The sequence below is a fragment of the Nyctibius grandis genome, chromosome 8, assembly GCF_013368605.1.
Source record: "Nyctibius grandis isolate bNycGra1 chromosome 8, bNycGra1.pri, whole genome shotgun sequence".
NCBI lineage: Eukaryota > Metazoa > Chordata > Aves > Nyctibiiformes > Nyctibiidae > Nyctibius > Nyctibius grandis.
In genome coordinates this window covers 48,279,015-48,300,691 of record NC_090665.1, presented here as the reverse complement: position 1 = coordinate 48,300,691, position 21,677 = coordinate 48,279,015, and the positions used below count along the sequence as shown (strand labels likewise).

Sequence of the window (21,677 nt, the reverse complement as noted above, 5' to 3'; positions counted from 1 at the left end):
AGATGAGATCTTAGGAAGAAATTCTTTGCTGTGAGGGTGGTGAGACCCTGGCCCAGGTTGCCCAGAGCAGCTGTGGCTGCCCCCTCCCTGGCAGTGTTCAAGGCCAGGTTGGATGGGGCTTGGAGCAACCTGGTCTGGTGGAAGGTGTCCCTGCCCATGGCTGGGGGGTTGGAACTAGCTGGGCTTTAAGGTCCCTTCCAACCCAAACCATTCTATGATTCTATAATCATCAAACCAACGCCCTGCTAGATTTTGGAGCGTTTGGGGGTATTTTTTACATTCTGATTTCCTAAAATGATTAAATGCCTGAACGCACAACCAAGTCAATCAATGATACCTCTAGACATGAAAATACATTCCACAGGGACGGATGTATTTAGATGTTTTTTAAAGCCTACTGCTTAAAAAATGTAAATCTTTGTAAGCATACATATTTTCCCAGTGTACTGAATTAATTTAAGAACCTAGCATGTTTTATTAATAACCATAAATACTTAAGTTGTTTCCTTTCTGTCAAAAAAAGTATTGCAATTATACAATACTTAAGGCTGTCATTTACAGAGAAAACAATATTACAATAAAATGTTTCATTAACTATTAGCATAACATTCTTTACCAGTTGCACAATGCCACTGCGCTTACATTAATAAGCATACCACGCTTAACTATAGAAATCTTTTTTAGCCAACCAGAAGATGAAAAGATACCGATAATAAACCCAGAGCATTTCTGGGTGATTTGAATGCTGAAAGCAGTCAATGCGTTCATTGTTCATGGTTTGGGAATCGGTGACTCTAAACCCTATCTCAGAATGGATGCAATTCTGTAACTGAGCAGAGGGAAAAGCGAGTTAGCAATCCTTTACTCCATCTTTTAATTCTACCTGGATTATACATTGATTTTAAAAGCTCTTAAAGTTTTAATCTTCGTAATTGTTATCCTACAATAGTAGAGTTCACTTTGGTGGGCAAAATGTCTACCCTATGGAGGGCATCTACCCTACGGAGGACAACGGGCGAGTTCCCATTCTGTCCACCCAGGCCAGCGCTTTACCCTCAGTACGGCCCCTACAAACTAGAATCAAACCCTGCTCCCACCAAGCCTAACAAACACCAAACAGCAGGAGCTCCTGCCCAACTACAGACTGAACGATTTGGCCGCTGACAATCCAAACACAAAGTCAGAAATACTTACTTTTTTAAAACACAACAAGAAAGCAGCTTACGCTTGGAATCAGATCCTGCAGGAGGACAAAGTTTTGAACATTGGGCCTGCCCAAGGACAGGCTGATGGCTCTGGGCTTTGTGCGGTGCATTACCCTGGGAACGGCTCCGCACGGAGACTCGGACGCAGCCTCTCACACTCCCATGGCCAGCTGTGTCCGGGACACAACGCTGCAGCAGCGAGCTCAACCTCGGGGGAGGAAGGAGAAACTTATATATAGCTGCTGCGGGGATGAGCTGATGGGTGCTTTCAGGAGTCTGTTTCAGCTCCCACCGGCTGGAAAATGCTGATGACATGGAAGTTGAAGGGGCTCAAATCAGTGGGACAATGAAGAACCCTATTCATCACTAAGGCATGCACAAACTCTGCCCTGCGACCTAAAAAAAATAACTCGGCCTGCCAGAAGTTTGGTTTGGGTGTTTTTGTTTGTTTTGGTTTGGGTTTTTTTCCTCAGATCAAGTACACATTTCTCAAACTCATATGGAACTGATTCAGTACACTGAAGAGCCGATGTCAAAATCTCACCCACAGCAACTATTATCGTTCTATGCAGAAAACAAAAGAAACACAGATGTTATCAACTCTGATATTAGCAATGGCAAAGTCTTATTGTCTTCACAGAGGCCTTAAGCAATCCAATATGAATGGGAGCCGAGCAAAGCAATACAGGGCTTGACCTGTGCTTAAAGAGCAGAGTGAATGCAGGGACACAATGAGAGGATGCCACTACGATGATCTCTTCATTGCCACCTTGGGTTCGCAGTTGCCTGGATCATTCAGAAGAAACCATCCATTAGGGAGAAGCCCTTTTAATAACCTATCACTGGTTTTATGGTTTTATCCTACGTCGTTGCAGAGTGTGGTATCATCATTTCACTGATCCATTTCACTGATGATACCACACAAAAAACCCCGTGGTTTGGCTCCTCAACTCTTCTTCAAAAACACATTGCTGCTGTTGATTACAACATACCTGCTTATCTTGTCAAAGGAAAGGTACTCCCTCCACCTGGGTGAGGATGCCATCTAGATATATCCTTAGGTTTTCAGCTTCGGAGCCTCTGTCTGACGGCCAGAGCCATTCCTGACACCGGGCGAGGAGAACTGCGCACCCCGGAGCTGCCTTTAGCAACGGGCAGGATGGCAGCTCTGGGAGGTGGGTATCTCCCCGGCCACGGTCATGAATGGATGTCTGGGCCAGCCCAGGAGAGCCCAGCCTGCCTCAGAAATCCAGCAGGACGGCGTGAGCGCAGGCAGGGAGTCCCGCTGGCACTGCAACCGCTCACCCCGTGGCCGCAGATGGCAGCTGGGCCCCGGGGAGTGACAGGCTCCTGATGGCAGCAGCACGTGTAGCATCTTCATGTGACATCCACAGGTGGGGCGGAGGGGAAAACAGTTTTTATCCGTTGCTATGGAGTCATGATTAGCTTGTGTGTCTTCAGAGCCTGCCGAGGAGAAATGAAGGCTATTTTCTTATATAGATGTCATGAAATCAATCCTTGCAGGATCTCTGGAGTCAAAGGCTAAACAGGTTTGCCTGAATACCTTCTGTTACTTGATACACAAATAAATCTAGCCAGGAGACCTAAAATGAGTGTAATTTTCCAGCTGGAGCTGATGGCAAAAAATTACTCTTCAGCCTCATTTGGAGTTTTTTTATGCACACAGTAACATAACAGAAGTGTGTTAAATAAAACGCAGCAATTACCTTCACAGAAAATGAGTCTTAGAAAATTAAGCAAAAAAACCCCTCCCTTACTGCAAAGCGTCGTGACTTCAGAAGAAACTTTTCCCTTATTCTCTCCAAATGCTAAAAGAAAACCTGATGTTCTTCTTTTAAAATGTGTCTGCCTCTAGGTCTTTGGCACAGGTTTGCTGATGGGAGGGCCGGCAATCTATTTAATGACTGCATTGACGTCAATAGCATAACTGAAATACTTACTAAGATGCATGAGTCCAACTTCCAGGGGGGGTGTGTTTGCAGGCAGGCACAACACACGGCACAGACTCTCCGTGGGAATGAACTGCCCCCGAAGAGCAAGAAAGGGACTCTGGATATCTGGGGCTGGCTCAGCTGCTCTTGCTTTTTCTGCAGGTAACTTTTAAAGGTCACTTTGAAACCCACTTCTAATTTCTCAAGCAGTAAGAATCACTTTACAGCCTTAATTTTGCTCAGTCATGTCATTAAGCTGATATCTATCTGATTTCTTTCACAGTTTTGCTTAGTTTCTAAATAATCTGCATCATTATGGCGCTGCATCCTTTAAAAATAATATTTGTAGGTAATAAATCTACAGCACCTCTGCATTTACTGTGCACAAACAGTTACTTATTAGCTCAGTTATTTGGTCTTACATGGCCCCTCTTGTTAAAAGCCTAAAACACCACATCTACTTCACTTGTACAATGTCTCAAAATCAAAGGGCAGATCTTCAGCCAGACTCAGAGCAGACCAAGAGCATTTCAAAATGAATCCTCTCCTTCGTATGTGCCCAGAGCCACTCTCCACACGCCAAGCAGAGGAAGTGTGGTGCAAGAGCACGAGCTCCATACTCATTCCTTGGGATTTATAGATATTTGTAACCCAGAGCTGACTTGGATGCACAGGGCTTGTTAACTCCTACAAAATGCTGGGACTCTCATCAGCGTTAACCAGCCTTTTGTTTATGCTTTATACAAATGTTCGTGCACGAGTCTGTGTACATCTTACACCCACATAAAAAATGAGAGAGTACAAGTTTTGAGTTCGTGTAAAGGCATGTGAGAAGTGCAGACAAACGTGCAGATGTGCAGGGAAGCAGAGGCTAAGGCACAAGCAAGAAAAATACCAATCTTTCACTCCCATCCCCAGAGAGGAATTTCAACAAAGCTTTAATCCCATGAGCCCTGAAAAGCCTGTGTGTGACATCTCGCAGAGCGCTACACCCCCAAAGCCTCGGGTTGCAAAGCACATCAGCTATATTGCTAGGTATATAATTAATTGTGAGGACATACTATAATTATGCGGTGTTGAAAGTATCCAAGGGGCACTTGGTTGCCTGCTCTTGAGAAAAGTTTCTGCAAACCCCTCACAGCTCCAGGAAGCACACAACACAGAATCCCAGAATCAATGAGGTTGGAAGAGCCCTCTGGGATCATCGAGTCCAACCATTGCCCTGACACCACCATGGCACTAGACCAGGGCACTAAGTGCCATGGCCAGTCTTCTCTTAAACCCCTCCAGAGATGGTGACTCCACCACCTCCCTGGGCAGCCCCTTCCAATGGCTAATGACCCTTGCTGAGAAGAAATGCTTCCTAATGGCCAACCTGAACCTCCCCTGGCCAAGCTTGAGGCTGTGTTCTCTTGTCCTATTGCTAGTTGCCTGGGAGAAGAGGCCGACTCCCACTGCGCTACAACCTCCCTTCAGGTAGTTGTAGACTGCACTAAGGTCACCTCTGAGCCTCCTCTTCTCCAGGCTAAACACCCCCAGCTCCCTCAGCCGTTCCTCGGAGGTCAGACCCCTCCAGACCCTTCCCCAGCTTGGTCGCCCTCCTCTGTTCTCTTAAACACCTCCAGAGATGGTGACTCCACCACCTCCCCAGGCAGCCCAAATCAATTAGGTAGGAACGAAAGACCCTTTCACTGGTGCCAGGGGAGGGGAGAGCTGAATCGAGAAGGTGCTGATGAATTCACTGAGCCCAAGGTAGCACAAAGGTCAATGAAAGTCACCGTGGAAGAGGCCGCATTTAAAAAACTAGAAAGGAGAACAGGAGAAAGAAATGTCACAGACACTTGTGTGACAATGTGCTCACATCATTGTTTCTGTAACACCAGGGAAGGTAGCTGGGTAGTGCCCATTCATAATCTGGCCCTGTAATGCTACGCACTGCTTAGGAACCTGGTCTGCAGCGCTCCCACCATCCTCCCCAGCCATGGAGTGCACGAGCTAATTAAAGATTTCTGCACTTTTTGCTACGGCTTCATATTTCTATGTTATGGTTTCTCAGTTAATTCATAAAAGCATTTTGCTCGTTCCTGTGATCTGCAGTTATAATAAAATAACAGGAAAAATCTGCCAGACTTACTTGAGCTGATACCAAGGACAAAACACAGGATGTTCAATACATATTCCCCTTCCTTTTATGGCTGTGGTTATAAGGTTAAGAAAGCTCCGAAATTTACAGCGACATCAGTATCGGCTTTGAAAGCACTTTGTCCCATGAAAAACCTAGCCAGAATTTTTCATTCTTTCAAGAAAATTAAAGCAAAAAAAGAAAAATAATTTTGTAATTTTCACACAGAATCACACAGAATCACACAGAATCAACCAGGTTGGAAGAGCCCTCTGGGATCATCGAGTCCAACCATTGCCCTGACACCACCATGGCAACTAGACCAGGGCACTAAGTGCCATGTCCAGGCTTTTCTTAAACCCCTCCAGAGATGGGGACTCCACCACCTCCCTGGGCAGCCCCTTCCAATGGCTAATGACCCTTGCTGAGAAGAAATGCTTCCTAATGTCCAACCTGAACCTCCCCTGGCCAAGATTGAGGCTGTGTCCTCTTGTCCTAGCGCTAGTTGCCTGGGAGAAGAGGCTGACTCCCACTCCACTACAACCTCCCTTCAGGTAGTTGTAGACTGCACTAAGGTCACCTCTGAGCCTCCTCTTCTCCAGGCTAAACACCCCCAGCTCCCTCAGCCGTTCCTCGTAGGTCAGACCCTCCAGACCCTTCCCCAGCTTGGTCACCCTCCTCTGGACTCGCTCCAACACCTCAACATCTTTCTTGAAGTGCGGGGCCCAGAACTGGACACAGGATTCAAGGTGCAGCCTCACCAGTGCCCAGTACAGAGGGACGATCACTTCCCTAGACCGGCTGGCTACACTATTCCTGATAGAGGCCAGGATGCCATTGGCCTTCTTGGCCACCTGGGCACACTGCTGGCTCATGTTTAGCCGGCTGTCGATCAGCACCCCCAGGTCTCTTTCCACCAGGCCGGTTTCTAACCACTCTTCCCCCAGCCTGTAGCGCTGCATGGGGTTGTTGTGGCCGAAATTTTGATACAACTCATTCATTTCGCCATGGGCCTGGGTCCTCAGTGATGCAACTCCTACACGAGCACCAGATTTGGCTCCTCTCGGTTTGAAACAACGGCCAAATCCTGTGATAATCTAGCTGGAGTAAACAGCTGGCATGTATTACTTCCAGTGCAAATGCTGAATGCAATTTGTCTCCCTCCAGGGTAATTTTATTAATGTATGCTAGTTTGCTTTAAACCCTGAGTTCTGTACTTTTCGTAACAGGATATAAATCACTGCACTAATGACAAATAAAAGGAGACATATACGAGGTGCTCACAGTGATGTCAATTGATCGTGGTAAATCTATGAATCAACGTGTGACATGGGAGAGCTAAAATAAAATTCCGAGCTTTGCCGGCTAACCGATCTAGAGAATATAAACACATTTCATTTCAAAACACATTCTTCTATCTAGAGGGATGTAATGCAGCCTAGTCCCAACCAAAACATCACTGTTTCCTTCTCCAAAACTTTCAGGAGAAACACCCTGCGTCCTTTCAGACACAGGAGCCACTGGTACATAGCTGGAAGCCTTCTGATAGGAAAATCTCTCCTTCCTTTCATAATTTCCGAATCAGAAGCCACCTAGGGAAAAAAAAAGCTGCAAACACTGAAAAAAAAAAATCCCCTAAAGATCTTTGTTCTTGCTGCATTTAAATGGAAACTTCCTTAGAAAGTAAACGGCCGTCATTGTTTTATGCTCTACTGAAGAGAACGTGAGCTGAGGGAACAGCACCTATGACAGAAGCGAGCAGGCAGGTGTCTGGGTGCTGGCCTCGCCAGAGCACAGTGTGACCCCTCTCTCTAAGCCTTGCAAACTACTTGACCATTTGTGAGCGTGGCAGCTCTGCCAGGCTGTTTTTCAGAGTCTTCCTGCAGGGTGTCAGAGCTGCTGTCCCTTCCCAGCAAGGTCACACTGACAGCATTTCAATGGAAAGTTACACGGAAAATCCCGACACCCTCAGCACAGGGGGGTGACAGCACGGCAGATGCAATGTCCCAGGCTGGCCAGGAAGGGGTTGCTTCAGCCTAGAGACTAGAACCTGTGTGAGCTGATTAAATTAATCAATAAAAATAATCTGAAAGTGAATTGAACTAAGAACCCCAGGCTTTTTCACTAAGAATGTCAACACTGGCTTCTTGCATGCAGGAAATAGCACAATTTCCTATCAATCTCAAAGATGTTTATTATTCTTACCTACAAACTGTCACAATTCACGTAAGTTGTAATGATACAACGCACATTTTTTTGTTTCCTTTGAAGACTTCACCTAAAGTCAGTTAAGTTACATGGTTAAGAACTCATTTACTTGAGGGGCCACGAATCCAGCCTATATTTCTCTACTTTTTACAAATTCCACAAGCTGCTGAGCTGCAGTTTTCTCCCACAGTCCTTTTGTTACCAAATAAAACTCTGCACACTGACAATGCACCCAGCGTGGCTCATTTCCACAGCCAGACATTTTCTTTTTTTCACATCTCAGGTAAGATGGTAATATAATTTATTTCAGATATATCCACCTATAATTACTAGCAGGGAAACATTTAAAACTATGAGTCAGGATCACAAGGTTAAAAACGCTGAAAGTTGGATTCTTCTCAGCTGCCTTCTCTTTTTGAGCTTTGCAGGGTGACACAAAACTTGCTCTACAATTATGTGTGTCAGTCCCTCAATCAAAAAGGAAGCTGAAAGGAAGCATTAGAAGCTTGGGTTAGCTAAAAAGTAACAAATATCCTATGGCTCGTTTGGAAATACTGTAGAAAAATACCCACAAAGTGTTAAAAAGCCGAACAGAAAGTGTTAAGAAAACGAATCTAAAAATTCTTGGAAGGGAATTCTCTCCTCGTTATTAGATTCTGTAACATATCAACAGATCTATGGAAAGCTTATGAAATTTTCCATGATTTCCTTCACACAACCCACAAAATCAAAGTCTTGCTAGAACAGATTTTTAAATCAAGTGACGGGTTGCATTCCTGCTAGCCCTGACTCGACACTGCTCACAGAGAGGGAGGGAAGGAGAAGGCGTTTAAGATAATGTTGTCCAGTTTTCTTTCTGCATCAGAGGTTTCCACATTCCGTTAACAAGTTTTGAGGAACCTAATCTGGAAGTCTCCAGACCATACGTGTCTCCAGACAGTAAATAACACACAGCATGAAAGGAAATGATAGTTAGTTATCCAGGCTTCACACACCGTAAAAATTAAGCTTTATTAGTCCCTCCTAGCACATAACTATTGGAAAGGCGGAGATTAAACCTTACCAATGGGCACTCCTCCAAATCTTATCTCCTTCTCTGTGAGAGTAACCTTTAAATTAGCGCGAGTAGGGCCAGCTCTGTTCCTCAGAGGGGTCCCACAGGCACCCAGCGCTGCAAGGCTAAATCCAGGTGTAAAAATAAAGAAACCTGTCATAAGCAGGTTGCCTCTGCTTCCCATCCTCAGTACTTCACCCTATCTGAGCAGCCTCCTGCTCCCACCATGACTGCTCCCTGCCTCTGCTCGCTGGGCTCACACTGCTGCCTACCCCACCTGCTTGGGCACCCCGGGCAGATGCTGAGCCCTTGCTCGCAGTGCACTGCCCAGCACCCTCCGTCCGGAGGCTTTGCTCAGTATTATTCTCCTCCATGATCATAGTCAAACCTGCTTGTGTTTGCTGCGGTCTGTGACCCGACACGGGGGTGAGGACAAGGTGACTGAGGGACACTGTGCGCAGGGGGGGAGCAGGCAGGAAAGAAGATGAGTTTAGCCACGCTCACTGACTTCTGCTCTCGTTCAATTGCTAAATATCGATTTCAAAAGACCACAAGCAATCAACGAAACAAAAAAAAATATGCTGTTCCAGGGCAGCCTAATAAAAGCAGAGGAAGTTTCACCTGAGATAGGCTTTTGAGATTGCAATTTTTACATAGATCACATGGAAACAAACTGAAATAAACAGGATAAAAAAAAATACAGCTGTGTCTGAGCCTGTTGAAGGCTCGTGGGCTGGGGCTTGTCCAGGCCTGTGCAGCACAGGGACTCAGAAGAATAGCAGTCACTGTGGCCATGGCTATCAAATCAAAATCATGTTCGTCTTTTATGCTAACATACAAGGATAAACCCAAACCCCAAACCATTAAAATAACAATATTTTGGGCCTGATGGTTCTCTTGTATTGGTTTTGCACAAGTGACCCAGAAAAAGCTCTACGAGCCCAGAATTGCACCAGAGGAAGAGGACAGAGAAGCAGCTGTTAGTAAAATGATGTGCAATAAGCTGTCGTCTGCATTTGACCTTGCAGTGATTATCAAAGTCACACACATACCTTGCAGGTTGACTCTGGAGACAGGTGGCTGACTCGTTGCTGGAGATCTCCTAGGAGGGATAAAGAATACTCTATCAATAGGTATTATTTTATCATTTCAAACCCTGTTGGCAGTTCAAGCTGCCGTCTCCCACAGTTAAAAACCCTTTTTCATACTCACAAAGAAGCCCAAAACACTTTAAAAATGATTTGGCAGTTAATGAGCAATATCAATATATCTGTTAGGAAAACCCAAAGATGTTATGTTGGTGGGTCCCTCAGAATCAAGGCCTTCTCCTGAAAAGCTTTTCCCTACAAGGTCAGGACTGGACCCTGAAGTAATGTCAACTGCTACACCAGCACGCAGGCTGCAGGGCAATGCCATAGGTAAGGTGAGAAACAGAGGGCTTCAAACCCTACAGTTAACAGCTTGACTTGCACCTGGAAGCAAGTAGGAAGGGGCTGCAGTCACTGGAGTAAGCTCTGAAACAGCTGAAGGATGTTTTTTTGACGAGGAGCAACAGTCTCATCAGAAAAGTCTGGATTTCAGAAGGACCAAAAGCTGTTTGCAAAATTGGCTCACGTCAAGCAAACAGGGGCTGGCTGGAAAAACAGTGCAGTATTTCTCCAAATGTCAAAATATTTCATTGTGAGATTTGCCAAATAAAACTTAATTTTTCAAGTTGAAACCATAATTTACTTGGGAAGAAAGAGACTTCTTTTTTAAAGAAGGTAAAAAAGAGTTGACACCAAAATCAGGATCCTTCATTTTGGATTGAACGCGGTATTTCAGGCTGACCAAAACCGAAACTTTGGGCTTTTGCTTCCCTAAGAAGTTTCTGATACATTTTAACTGAAGCCAGACTTCCCCACACTCTCTCTTAGCCAACCTCCTAACCCCATTTTTTTGAGTCAGCCACTGAACTGAAACATCCATTATTTGCCAGCTCTCCTTTGAAGCTAAAATCAAAGCAAGCGAGCGGCTCAACTCTGCTGCAGTTGTAGCTCCAGAGGGTTCTTCAGGAGGCCTCGCTAACCAGGTGAGATCTGCGTGAGAGCAACGCAGCCACAGTCCTGCTGCAAACCCTCGGCCCCAGCCTCCCGGGCTGCTGGCAGGGCTCTGAATCCTCCCCTGGGTGCAGCACCCACTTGCCACTAAGATTTCAAAGGCTCAGCTTTTCCGAAGGGAGCTCCGGGACCCAGATTCTTCGAAGGGTTCAGCACAGGGCACACACGTTGGATGCCGACTTCTCTGAAAATCTGCCCCGACCTGCCTCTGCTGAGCCTTTTGAAAAGCCAAATCTCAAAATCTCTAAAACCCAGAAACTCCCCAATAGGGACACTGTGCCGCAGCTGCAGCGCTTCCAGTATCTGGAGAGATGTGCTCCAGGTATCTCCAAACCCTGTGCTGAGTTGCACAGACATGCCTTGGGGGGGCGGGGAGGGATGAACGAGTATTTAGTAGGGTATTCCCCGCTGCAGAGCCTGAAAAGGGAACGGCACCGCTCCCGGCACCCTCGAATTACGTCCTGGCCGTGCCCATCCTGGTTTCTGTGGCAGCCAGGGCGCAGGCAACAGAGACCCAGAGGTCTGCGTTTCGACAGGCTGTCCCTTCTTAGACACCACCACGCTCAGGTGTGCATGGCTCCCCCTTCCCACTCCTCCTCTCTTGCCGGCAGGTATCAAGAGGAGCAGGCGCCGGACGCTTTCTGACCGTGTCCTGGGCCGCATCTGCCAAACTCAGGCACTCTGAAACCACTCATCACACACTCCTCTTTTCCAATCAGGAAACTGCCTTAAAAACCCTGACATTTAAGTCCAAAAAATATGACTTCTGGTTGTTTTTTTTTCCCTCCAGCCCTTAATATTAATATTTTCCAGCATTTCTGTAAATACGTGGGACAGCATCCTCTTTTTCTTTCTCGGGGCAGGGGGGGTGGAGGAGGAGGAGGAAAAAAGAGGGGAGAGGAGGGACTAAAGAAAAGCTGAGATTCTCATGATCCCCAGAGCAGAAGTTTAAGTAAAATATCACATATCATGAGACATATGATAAAACCATGAGCTGGCAGCACAGCTGTAACCCAGCGGAGCCGTTTGGAAACCGTGCGGGAAGCTCCGCAGCGCCTGGAAGCACATTCCGCCACGGACTTGGATGTTTGGTATATAATGGTTTAAACATTTAATGACTTTTACTTTGGCTGGCTACATGCCTTTATACCTCAATCAAATCTGGGAATGTTTTCAAAAGGACACTGCAAGATGCCTCTGTGTCCTACAGGTTACGCCCTCGCTTCCTTCCGGCCCCGTCCAATTTCAGATTCCTCGTTAGGAACTGCTGAAATGCCCGAGTTGTAAAAAAAAAAAACAAAGCTTAAAAAAAAGGAATCTAATCCAGCCATCTGTTTTTCTATTAACCTCCATCTTAGAACGCAACAGTTCCTTCCAATCAAAATTTGCAAACAGAAATCAACGGGAGGAAAACCTCACGCCCAAATAAAATGCTGGGCTTTATGTAAAACACAAGATTTCATCGGAAGACAGACAGCAGAGTCCACGGTGGGCACCCAGGCGATGCCACTCAGGCGTGCAGCAGGGAAGCAAGCCCGCGGCGTCCCTCTGGAATGCACTTTTGCACCTCGTCCTTCGCTTCACGAGCCAGCGGACACTTGGAGCGAGCAGCGCCTGCCAGTCCCAGGGTGGGATGGGTGGGTGCGTAACCGCCGTCGCCAGGAACGAATGATGCTGGTTTCACGCAAAACAGCTCTCTTGGGTCGAAACAGGCCAGAAAATGACGATGGCTGGCGCATTAAAAATAGCTAAGGGGAAACGCTGGTTCCGGATAAAGGCGTAAAAAGGAGTTTGTTTGGTTTCTCCTGTTCAGCAGGTACAAAAAATAACATCCTCCTCTTAAGTTGAGTGCATCACCGTTCCCATTCAGTGCAATTACAGTGTCAAATGGAGCGGCGTAGGATCCTCAGCCTGCAGGCAGCACAGGCTGGTCCTCTGGGCAGCCCCTCGGAGATGAGCTGCAGGACGCTGCTGCCTGTCCCGCTGGGGAAATCCTCCATCCCACAGCCTTGTGCTTGGGGCTTCCCTCCTTGGCATCTACCCTTTGGCCATGACCACCTCTCTTGTGAAACAATGGTGGAAAAGGAGGGCAGCACCACAGCTTGACCGAACAATAACGATGCCTCTGCTCTGAGCTGGGTACCTAATGAATGCCTGGGACAGCCATGGTGGCAAAGTGAGGAAGATCAATCATAGAATCATAGAATGGTTTGGGTTGGAAGGGACCTTAAAGACCATCCAGTTCCAACCCCCTGTCGCAGGAAGGGACACCTTCCACCAGACCAGGTTGCTCCAAGCCCCATCCAACCTGGCCTTGAACACTGCCAGGGAGGGGGCAGCCACAGCTTCTCCGGGCACCCTGGGCCAGGGTCTCACCACCCTCACAGCAAAGAATTGCTTCCTAAGATCTAACCTAAATCTACCCTCTTTCACTTTAAAACCATTCCCCCTTGTCCTATCACTAGATGTTCATGTAAAAAGCCCCTCTCCAGCTTTCCTGTAGCCCCTTCAGGTGCTGGAAGGTGCTAGAAGGTCTCCCCGGAGCCTTCTCTTCTCCAGGCTGAACAGCCCCAGCTCTCTCAGCCTGTCTCCAGAGCAGAGGGGCTCCAGCCCTCTGAGCATCTCCGTGGCCTCCCCTGGACTCGCTCCAACAGCTCCACCTCCTTATACTCTGGCCTCTTTCGGGGGCTCGGGGGGCACAGACAGGCGTGAGGAAGGGGGAAGCGAGTCGGTGGGCGCCATGGAGGCGATTCCCGCCCGCGGGTGCTCCCTGAGGGGAGGAGACGACGGCGGGACGCGGCCGGTGGTGAGCTGCACTCTGGCGCCCCCTGGCGGCCCGCGCAAAAGGCGGGAGAAGGCGGGAGCAGGCGGGAGCCGGGGGCCGGCGGGGGCCGAGGAGGGTCGACGGCCCCGTTTCCCCGGCCGCCGTCGACCCTCCTCGGCCCCCGCTTGCGTGACAGCAATAAGGGAACAACAAACGCCGAGCTTACTTGTTGGAGGTGCCGTGCAAATTGGTGAGGAGGGTGAAGTTGTTCCTCACGCTCCGTAGACTCGCCAGCACCTATGAGGGAGGCAAAACCAGAGGCCTAAATTCTCCGCCCAAGTTTTTAGTTCATGATTTTGTTATTTGAGAGGCCAACAGGCCGCCAGCTCACCTGGGCGAAAGGCGTGACGATCAGGTCATCCCCGTGCCTATGGAGAAATGGAGAAAAACATGTAAATTTATCTCAAAAGAGCGTTTTTACAGAGGGAGGTTTCCCCGCGCAGCGCCCACAACAAAAAAAAAAGCATTAACCCATGAAGAGTTTATTTAACACTACATAAAATAATGTTCCGAAGGGAAAGGTCTCGCAGTGTATATCCAAAACAACCCGGCTGGAGCGACTGTTCACTATAAAAGCAATAAAAGCCAGGAAATTCAAAAGTTAAGGCAGCACACGCACCGCGGTGGAAAAAAAACCATCACGGTCTGGGGAAAGGTCAGCTGTGAATTTCCTGGCTTTTGTTGATCTCTGTCACTTTCTTTAAAGTTATTCAGATGCTGGGTTTTTGTCCGGCCGTTTTCATCGTGGAAGATTTGAGCAGAAGTTCTGAGAAAAATACATCGTCACCATCAAGAAGAGGGATTTTTTTTTTGCTATATTATATATAGAGCTTGTGCGTATATGAAAAATTCAGTATGCACTGAGCGAGGGCAGGACAGCAGGCACGGCTGCGGGCAGGACAGCAGGATGCCACTGGCACCTCTGGAGAGGCACCCACCAGCACGGGACCCCTTCAAAGGGGTATTCTCCCTGGCTGTGCTGCCACAGAGCACGTCCCCTCGTTCCGACTCAGGTACCAGTGCTGCTAAGTCTACATTTTAATTAAAGTTGTCTCAACACTGATGTCAAAACCAAGTCGGTGTGAAGATGCCAGCTCCTTCCAGTGCTGCAGGAGCCTTGGCACCTGCAGTAAATGGACACTTCCAAGTGCAGGCAGCTATGAAGCTGGGGGACACGAAGGTGGTGGGCACAGCTGGACGGGGCTCTCCCTGCCTCAGCAAAGCTGTCTCCACCAGCACACAGCTGGTAACAATTGTTAAAATTCACCATTTACACAAAACACGGTATTTGCATAATTTGGTGTGGTTACTTTGTCTCTGGTAAATATTTACTAAATGTTAACCAACAGGGAGGGATGTTCTCCTTCAGGAGAATTCTCCTCATGGATCTTACTAATATTTAGATTTCTATTTCATGACAAAACCTGTAGAGCTTTCATAACAGTTAAACTTCTTTTTATGAGCACTTTTTATAGCTTAATGGTCACTTCAAAACATTAAACTGTGCCTTTTAAAACAAAGGGCCGCAAATCCAGGACACTCATTTGAGCTCCACACTCTGTGTTGCATTGATCCTCTCAAGCTCAACCATCTGTCTCGGCTTTCTGCTGTATTTTCTGCTCAGTTCTAGGGAACAACCCATGACAGAAAACAGGATGGAGAAGAGTAATACTGTAAATATAAGTACAGTCATATTTCTATTGTCCAGGATAATGGAGTGTTGCCTACTTAAGAGGAAGCAGAGATGATGTTAACCAGGCTCTGAGAATGCACGGTGAGGGTTAAAAGAGAGAGTGCAGAAAAACACCGAGCAAGCCAAGGGCTGGAGCGAGGGGATTCTCCTGCCTGCAGGGACACAGGCAGCTCCAGCCGTGTCTGCCCTGAGCACAGCCTGAGCTTCACCCTGCAGTTAGCTGCAAGCGCTGCACTCCCCAAACACAAATTCCCACGTGCAGAACTAGTACCAAGAAAGGTAAAAAGCAAAAATTATCTATTATTTCAGCATATGGATTTAAAAGCTCTTCCGCTGAATAGGAGAAAAGGGGAATATTTCAAGGATGGTATGGGGAAGTCATGCCTTGGCAGACCATAAAAGCGACTGTCTTGGGCGCTCAGGCGATGACATGTGAGTACCACCCATCAGCACCTCTTAACAAAGCTCTGAGGGTTACAGGCAGCCATGTAAAGCTCTTAGTTACTGTAAAATGTGATGTGAGCTGAATTTATGCTTACTGTTCACTTGGGAGAGAAGAGTTCCTGGACATGGTCTTTGGTGATAAGTCATAGTCGCTGTCGGATCTGTAGAGGAACGACTCCCTGCGCTGGCTGTGGCCCGGGAACGTTGTGTGCAATACGAGTCCTGACGAGGAGCTGGCCTGTGGGTCCAGCGGGCTGCGACCTGGTGATGGGCCATTTTCCACGTCGAAGCTGTGAACAAAACACATACTGTGTGTCACGGTCATCTGCCAAGAGGTGTTTGCAGTGCACGTGTCACGTTTGCGCTGCCCACACCGTGTCATTTGCTCGGTACAGGAGACGCAGGGCTACATTTACTGGAGCTTCTCACTGGCATATTTCTACTGTATGCAAGCAGGACTCTGCATTACGATAAAACATTTGCCCCCGAGGCTTCTTTCCTGACTACACCTGCTCAGTCTGAATTTCTCTAAGCTCAGCGCAGCTCCTGTCACTCTCAGCATGAACACGCAGCAGCCAAATGCCATCCCCAAGCTCTGCAGCTCTCCTCATGCCACCCCCATGGCTGCAACCTTTGCACAAGTCAGGGGGTTCGATTTGCCAAACCTCACCCCAAGCCTTACAAGCATAACAGGGACTAAAGAAGCTATGACTTTATGCTAAAGAAGCTATGACATGCCACCATCCTCCAGCCAAGCCCTGTCCCCATCCGCTCTGGAAGGAAACTTTTGAAATCCCATGAGACTGATGAGGACTTGGCAGTTGTGCTGGATGCCCAAGCCTCTTTTCAGCCACAGTTCATGTCTAAGCCATTCGAGATATTAGTTCAGTGAATTTCAAACAGCTGGGCTGCAAAATGAAGGACTGTTTAAAAATTCTTTTAAAAGCCCCAAACCTGCTGTCACTGTTTCCATTATACACCCACTTTCTTACGGTTTCATAACTTGGCTGCTGCAACTTGTGGCTGAAGTCACCCTGGACACTTTAGCAAGTGACACCCCTCGTAAACCCTGAAAATGAGCAGGTTGGCCTCGTTTCCTTGGGCACTTGGATCTGATATAAATACCACATGTGTGGCCACGTTCCAGCTAAGCCAAGTGAAGCACGGGTGCGTTCGGTACGAATTTTCTTGCCTTTGGAAGCCTGAGGCTTCATCTCACTTGCAGTAGGAGCTGTGTTCTCGCTCCTACCAGGGCACGTGCCTCTCCCCATTCCAGAAGTACTCCCAATTTATTGTGCCTGATGACCTCCCTCAACCACACCACCCAGCTGGGCAGGCACTCAGACCCTGGCCACAACATCCAGCTGCGATCCCTGCCATACATCTCTCCATCCCTCTCTGTTGCTGCCTGCCCCCACTCATCATATTAAGCCAAAAGATCCCCTTGAGCACAGCGGCAGGGAAGACCCCGTCTCTCCCTCTGCTCTGCAGAGCACTCAGCGTGCTCTTCACTGCTGCAGGAGGAGACAGATAAAGTATCCAGGCAAAAAAGCAGCAAAACCTCTGGCAGATCTGAAAGTAACGCACGCAGTCGTGAAAAACTAAGGGATTCTGCGCCCGGTTGCAAAATCACAGCTTCCTCTCCTTCTCTGCTGTGAGTCCATACAGAATCACAGAATCAGAATCAACCAGGTTGGAAGAGCCCTCTGGGATCATCAAGTCCAACCACTGCCCTGACACCACCATGGCAACTAGACCAGGGCACTAAGGGCCATGTCCAGGCTTTTCTTAAACCCCTCCAGAGATGGGGACTCCACCACCTCCCTGGGCAGCCCCTTCCAATGGCTAATGACCCTTGCTGAGAAGAAATGCTTCCTAATGTCCAACCTGAACCTCCCCTGGTGAAGCTTGAGGCTGTGTCCTCTTGTCCTATCGCTAGTTGCCCACAGCGATAGGATACGTACACACAGAGATTCAATGTGGGTCAACTGAGGGATAAATGAGAAGGGGAGAACAAACATCAAACACTGCAGGAGGGAAGCACAGGCAGGGAAGGTCTCAGAGAAAACCATTGCCATGAAGGTGCCATCGCTGAACTTGATCTGCATTATTTAGACAGGAGGCCGTGGAGAATGAAAGACAAAACAGGCTCAGAACAAAGGCAGCCTCTGCTCAGACAGTGACCTGACACCTCGAAGCATTAAGGCCTTCTACCTCCCGACCAGGAAATCTGATTAAAATCCAAATTTTACAGCATCGCCTGTCCATGGTTCTCTGGGTATCATCAGGAAGGACACAGAGCAGGGGCCAAACTCTCCCACCATTCAAAACCCAGGCACCAACTACAACCTCAAAGGTAGGTTTTGCAGAGGCGTTTCAGGCTCCTGCCCAAGGAAACCTCATGCCTTTCCTGGAGAAGCACGGAGCTGCGGTGGGACACCAAGCTGCGTCCAGCGATGCAGGAGGGGAGGCTGGGGCTGCCCTGGCAGCAGCGGTGACAGTGAGACACATGCTGCATGCCCTGGCACTTCTAACTTCAAACACCAACTACTTTGTATGAACAACAACCGACGAATTACTGAACAATCTATCAAATATCAGTAATAACACATTGCATGTGAGGGACTGCATACTTTGCTTGAGCAGTTATATTTATAACATAAATATTTATTTCCAGTGGTGTACGTGCTTGGGAGGGAGTGGGTGCTCAGACAGTTATTTTTGATGTCTCCAGAAACTACTTACTGGAGTGGAGCAATAAAAGACTACGTCTCCTGGCATTACTCCGTTCCTCATCGCTGCAGATAGAGGGTAACTATTTTGGTGTCAGGCACAGTTCCTCAAGAATTAAAAATGCAAGGGAATATGCATTTAATTGATACAATTAAAAAATGCATAAGCACCAGTGCAAAGATTTGTAGATTCTTTGGAAATCCAAAGGCACAATACCCACAGAACCAAAGGCACCAGTATAATACACTGAAGGAGATTCCTACATCTACCATGCCCCACTGTAGCATTTACTTACCCAACTGTGTAGGCACATCTTGAAACTGGCAATTGCTCAATTAACATTCTTTGCTTTTACTCTTTGTTATCTGTTCTCTTACCAATGACAGCTTGAGTACACTTTATTTGTAGCCACAAAGTAATCAACAGAAGAAACTCAGCCCTGTAACTATGGCATCTACAAATAACAGCCAGCTGATAATTAATCCGTGCCTATTGAGAAAATTAACTCTGATTACTCAAAACATTTTATTGCAAAACCTTCAATCGAGAACATTTAGTTTACTGACACAAATGGACATACAGCAGTGAGGTGAGCCTGAGCAGTGCTGCTGCTGGCTGTTTGATACTGTACCTGCTTCTTGCTGGTAGACATTAGCAATTGTTTTGGGAGAAACAGTTAACACACAAGGTTTAAAAAGTGTGTAAGAGGCGAAGAGAGGGAGGCAGGGGGCAAGGCTGACGAGGGGATCTTGTGCGAACAAGACTACCAGCAGCAAAGGAGTAAGTTTAGTAAGAGGGGAACTATCCACCAATAGTTTCACATGGCTTGCTGTAGCACAGCTTCTATGCCTTGAGCTAGGTGGAAAATACTCAAATCCCCTTCCCTTTTCCTCTTTTAACACACAACCCCCCCCCCCCCTCCACTAGCCTAGGCCTCTTCTGAGTCACTCCTGCAGAAACTCCCACCTAAGTCACAGAATCACAGAATCAACCAGGTTGGAAGAGACCTCTGGGATCATTGAGTCCAACCGTTGCCCTGACACCACCATGGCAACTAGACCAGGGCACTAAGTGCCATGTCCAGGCTTTTCTTAAACACCTCCAGAGATGGTGACTCCACCACCTCCCTGGGCAGCCCCTTCCAATGGCTAATGACCCTTTCTGAAAAGAAATTCTTCCTAATGTCCAACCTGAACCTCCCCTGGCCAAGCTTGAGGCTGTGTCCTCTTGAAAGTCCCAGGGACTTTCAACGCCTTCGGAGGACGTGAACAGTGTCGTAGCCACAGGTGTAGGAAGGAGCCCTGATACTGTGTGACCTGGGTAAAGGTAGAGGTTAAACCTTGGCAGGGGAAGAGCTCCCCAGGGAACAGTTTGCCTGAACTGTGCAAGTTTGCCAGATTTCTACAGCACTTGCAGCTCACGCTGGGATGAGCCGGAGACATTCAGGCTACGTCCCCTGGAGCCAGGCTACAGTTAAACTCAACACCCAGGCTCTCCGCTGGATGAGAGGAAAGCTGGTGGTGGTGGAGGAGAGGTGGCTGCAGAGCATCGCTCAGCAGGGAGGTCAGTGCAAGCGACCTCTGTCTCCTTTGTCCCTCTGCATTTTTTAATAACCGAGGCTGTTAAAGCGAAGAGCGAAGGAGGAGACAGCAGGTGGCAGGAGTCAGCTGCAGCGCGCTCGGACGAGCAGCTAAGGGGACTCTGGCTGTGGACCTGTGGAAAGATGTGATTTTACCACGGTAATGAAGAGAGGAAACACGCAATGGCAAGGCAGGAGAAACCACGCTCAGCTGTAAAACACAAGGAGGTTTCATGCTTCATTCTGCACGACAAAGAAAATTAATAAAAGCAAACCCCAACTGTCCAAATCCTGTAGTTTTACAGTAATGTCTATGATTTCTCTACATTACAAACCACTGCAGTCCTCTGTCACAGGGGGAAAGTCCAACCAAGCCTCTGCAGGCAGAGGGATCCCTGCTGCGGGACTCCCTATCACCCTCCAGCCCTCTTCACCCCTACCCAGTGATGGAGCCGGCTCCCTGCAGTGTGCGTGAGGACCTGTCCCCATCAACCCAGCCCTAAATCACTCCTAAACCAGCCCTGCTCCTTCCCACAGCACAGCACCACCCTCACATGAAAACACAGCAGTTTCCAAGGTGTCCTGACAGAAGATGCTGCCTCCAACTTATCCAACAATTCAGCTTTCGAGCTCTTTGATCTACCTCAAGGGGGTCTCAGCACAAAAGTTTTTGGTGGAGCAGCAATAAGGAAGAGACTGTCTGTCTCTGGATTAGCATTGCCTGCCAGCAGCCTTGGAACATGGTAAGATTTGGCATAAAAACTGAAAAATAGGATCGTGCCACGATTTTGATGTAATTCAGAGTCATTTGAATAGTCATTGCAAGTCAAATGGTTACCATGAGAGCTATGCAGCCCCACAGCTTGTTTCTAGATCCGTAATATAAAACACAAGGACAGACACGTTTAAGTCTATCAAACCAGGCAGGCCTGGGTATTTTTTATGTTATGAACTTACACTTTTCCTGAGGATGACAGCACTGACTCTACAAGAGGACTTACCATCTGCTTTGCCTGCCCAGACTCACTCCTGAGGGCATGACTCCTCTTCTAACCGTGGCACCACCTTCACTATGGTATTAAATATGTTCCCAAAACACAATATTTCACCAAGCTGGAGCAGACTCTGCTCATTATAACGATCCTCTCACAATCATTAGAGCCCTGTTTCTCACCAAGCTGGGTTTTTAACACCGTTAGCAATGAGAAATGCCGTTTCTTACATCTTCAGATCTGTACAGGCATGACTGCTCCTCGCTGCTATCTAATTTTGTGCACCTGCTTCCCATTATCAGAACAGCTTGCTGTTTTTTCTAAATAATCTTTTACGTGGAAAGGTCTGTGCTTGAAACCATCAGCACCTAATGAACGAGGATCGGACACGCAGCAGGCATGAGCACGCCGGCAGCCGACACGGATGCCCAGCACCAGCACAAGGCTCCGTCAGGCTGATCGCTCTCAGCACTGCAGGTATTGGTGCTTTTTTTCACCCTTTTGACCTTCTCCCACCAAGCAAAACATCTTCTTGCTCTCAGGGGCCTCTCAAAAGCGTTCAAATCCCTCTGCCAGGTTTGTCCCTCACGTGGCTCCTCACTCTTTTTTACCTCCACAGCCTAAACATTGGTGCCTCCTAAAATACGGCCACCAAACTCCTTGCAGTCCCTCCCCAGCACCATCTATCACAGCTGCCTGGCACACCAAACCCAGCAGCACTTAAGTGGTTGTAATGTAAACTGTCATCTGCTGCTAAACCTGTAATTAAGCC

The 21,677-nt window shown here is 47.8% G+C and overlaps 1 protein-coding gene across 3 annotated transcripts in view; it reads right to left on the bottom strand.

Moving 5' to 3' along the window:
* The window catches only part of PDE4B (phosphodiesterase 4B), a 199,088-nt gene that overhangs the window by 49,433 nt on the left and 127,978 nt on the right, over nt 1-21,677 (bottom strand). For 2 of the 3 annotated variants that reach the window (XM_068406303.1, XM_068406304.1), the window contains 4 exons: nt 15,697-15,891; nt 13,796-13,832; nt 13,631-13,701; nt 9,594-9,643 (listed from right to left, as the gene is read on the bottom strand). In XM_068406303.1, the coding sequence (XP_068262404.1) occupies nt 9,594-9,643; nt 13,631-13,701; nt 13,796-13,832; nt 15,697-15,891 (353 nt within the window). Of the gene's footprint in view, nt 1-2,197; nt 2,420-9,593; nt 9,644-13,630; nt 13,702-13,795; nt 13,833-15,696; nt 15,892-21,677 lie in introns of those variants that run through there. The other variant, XM_068406305.1, reaches the window with a different exon arrangement.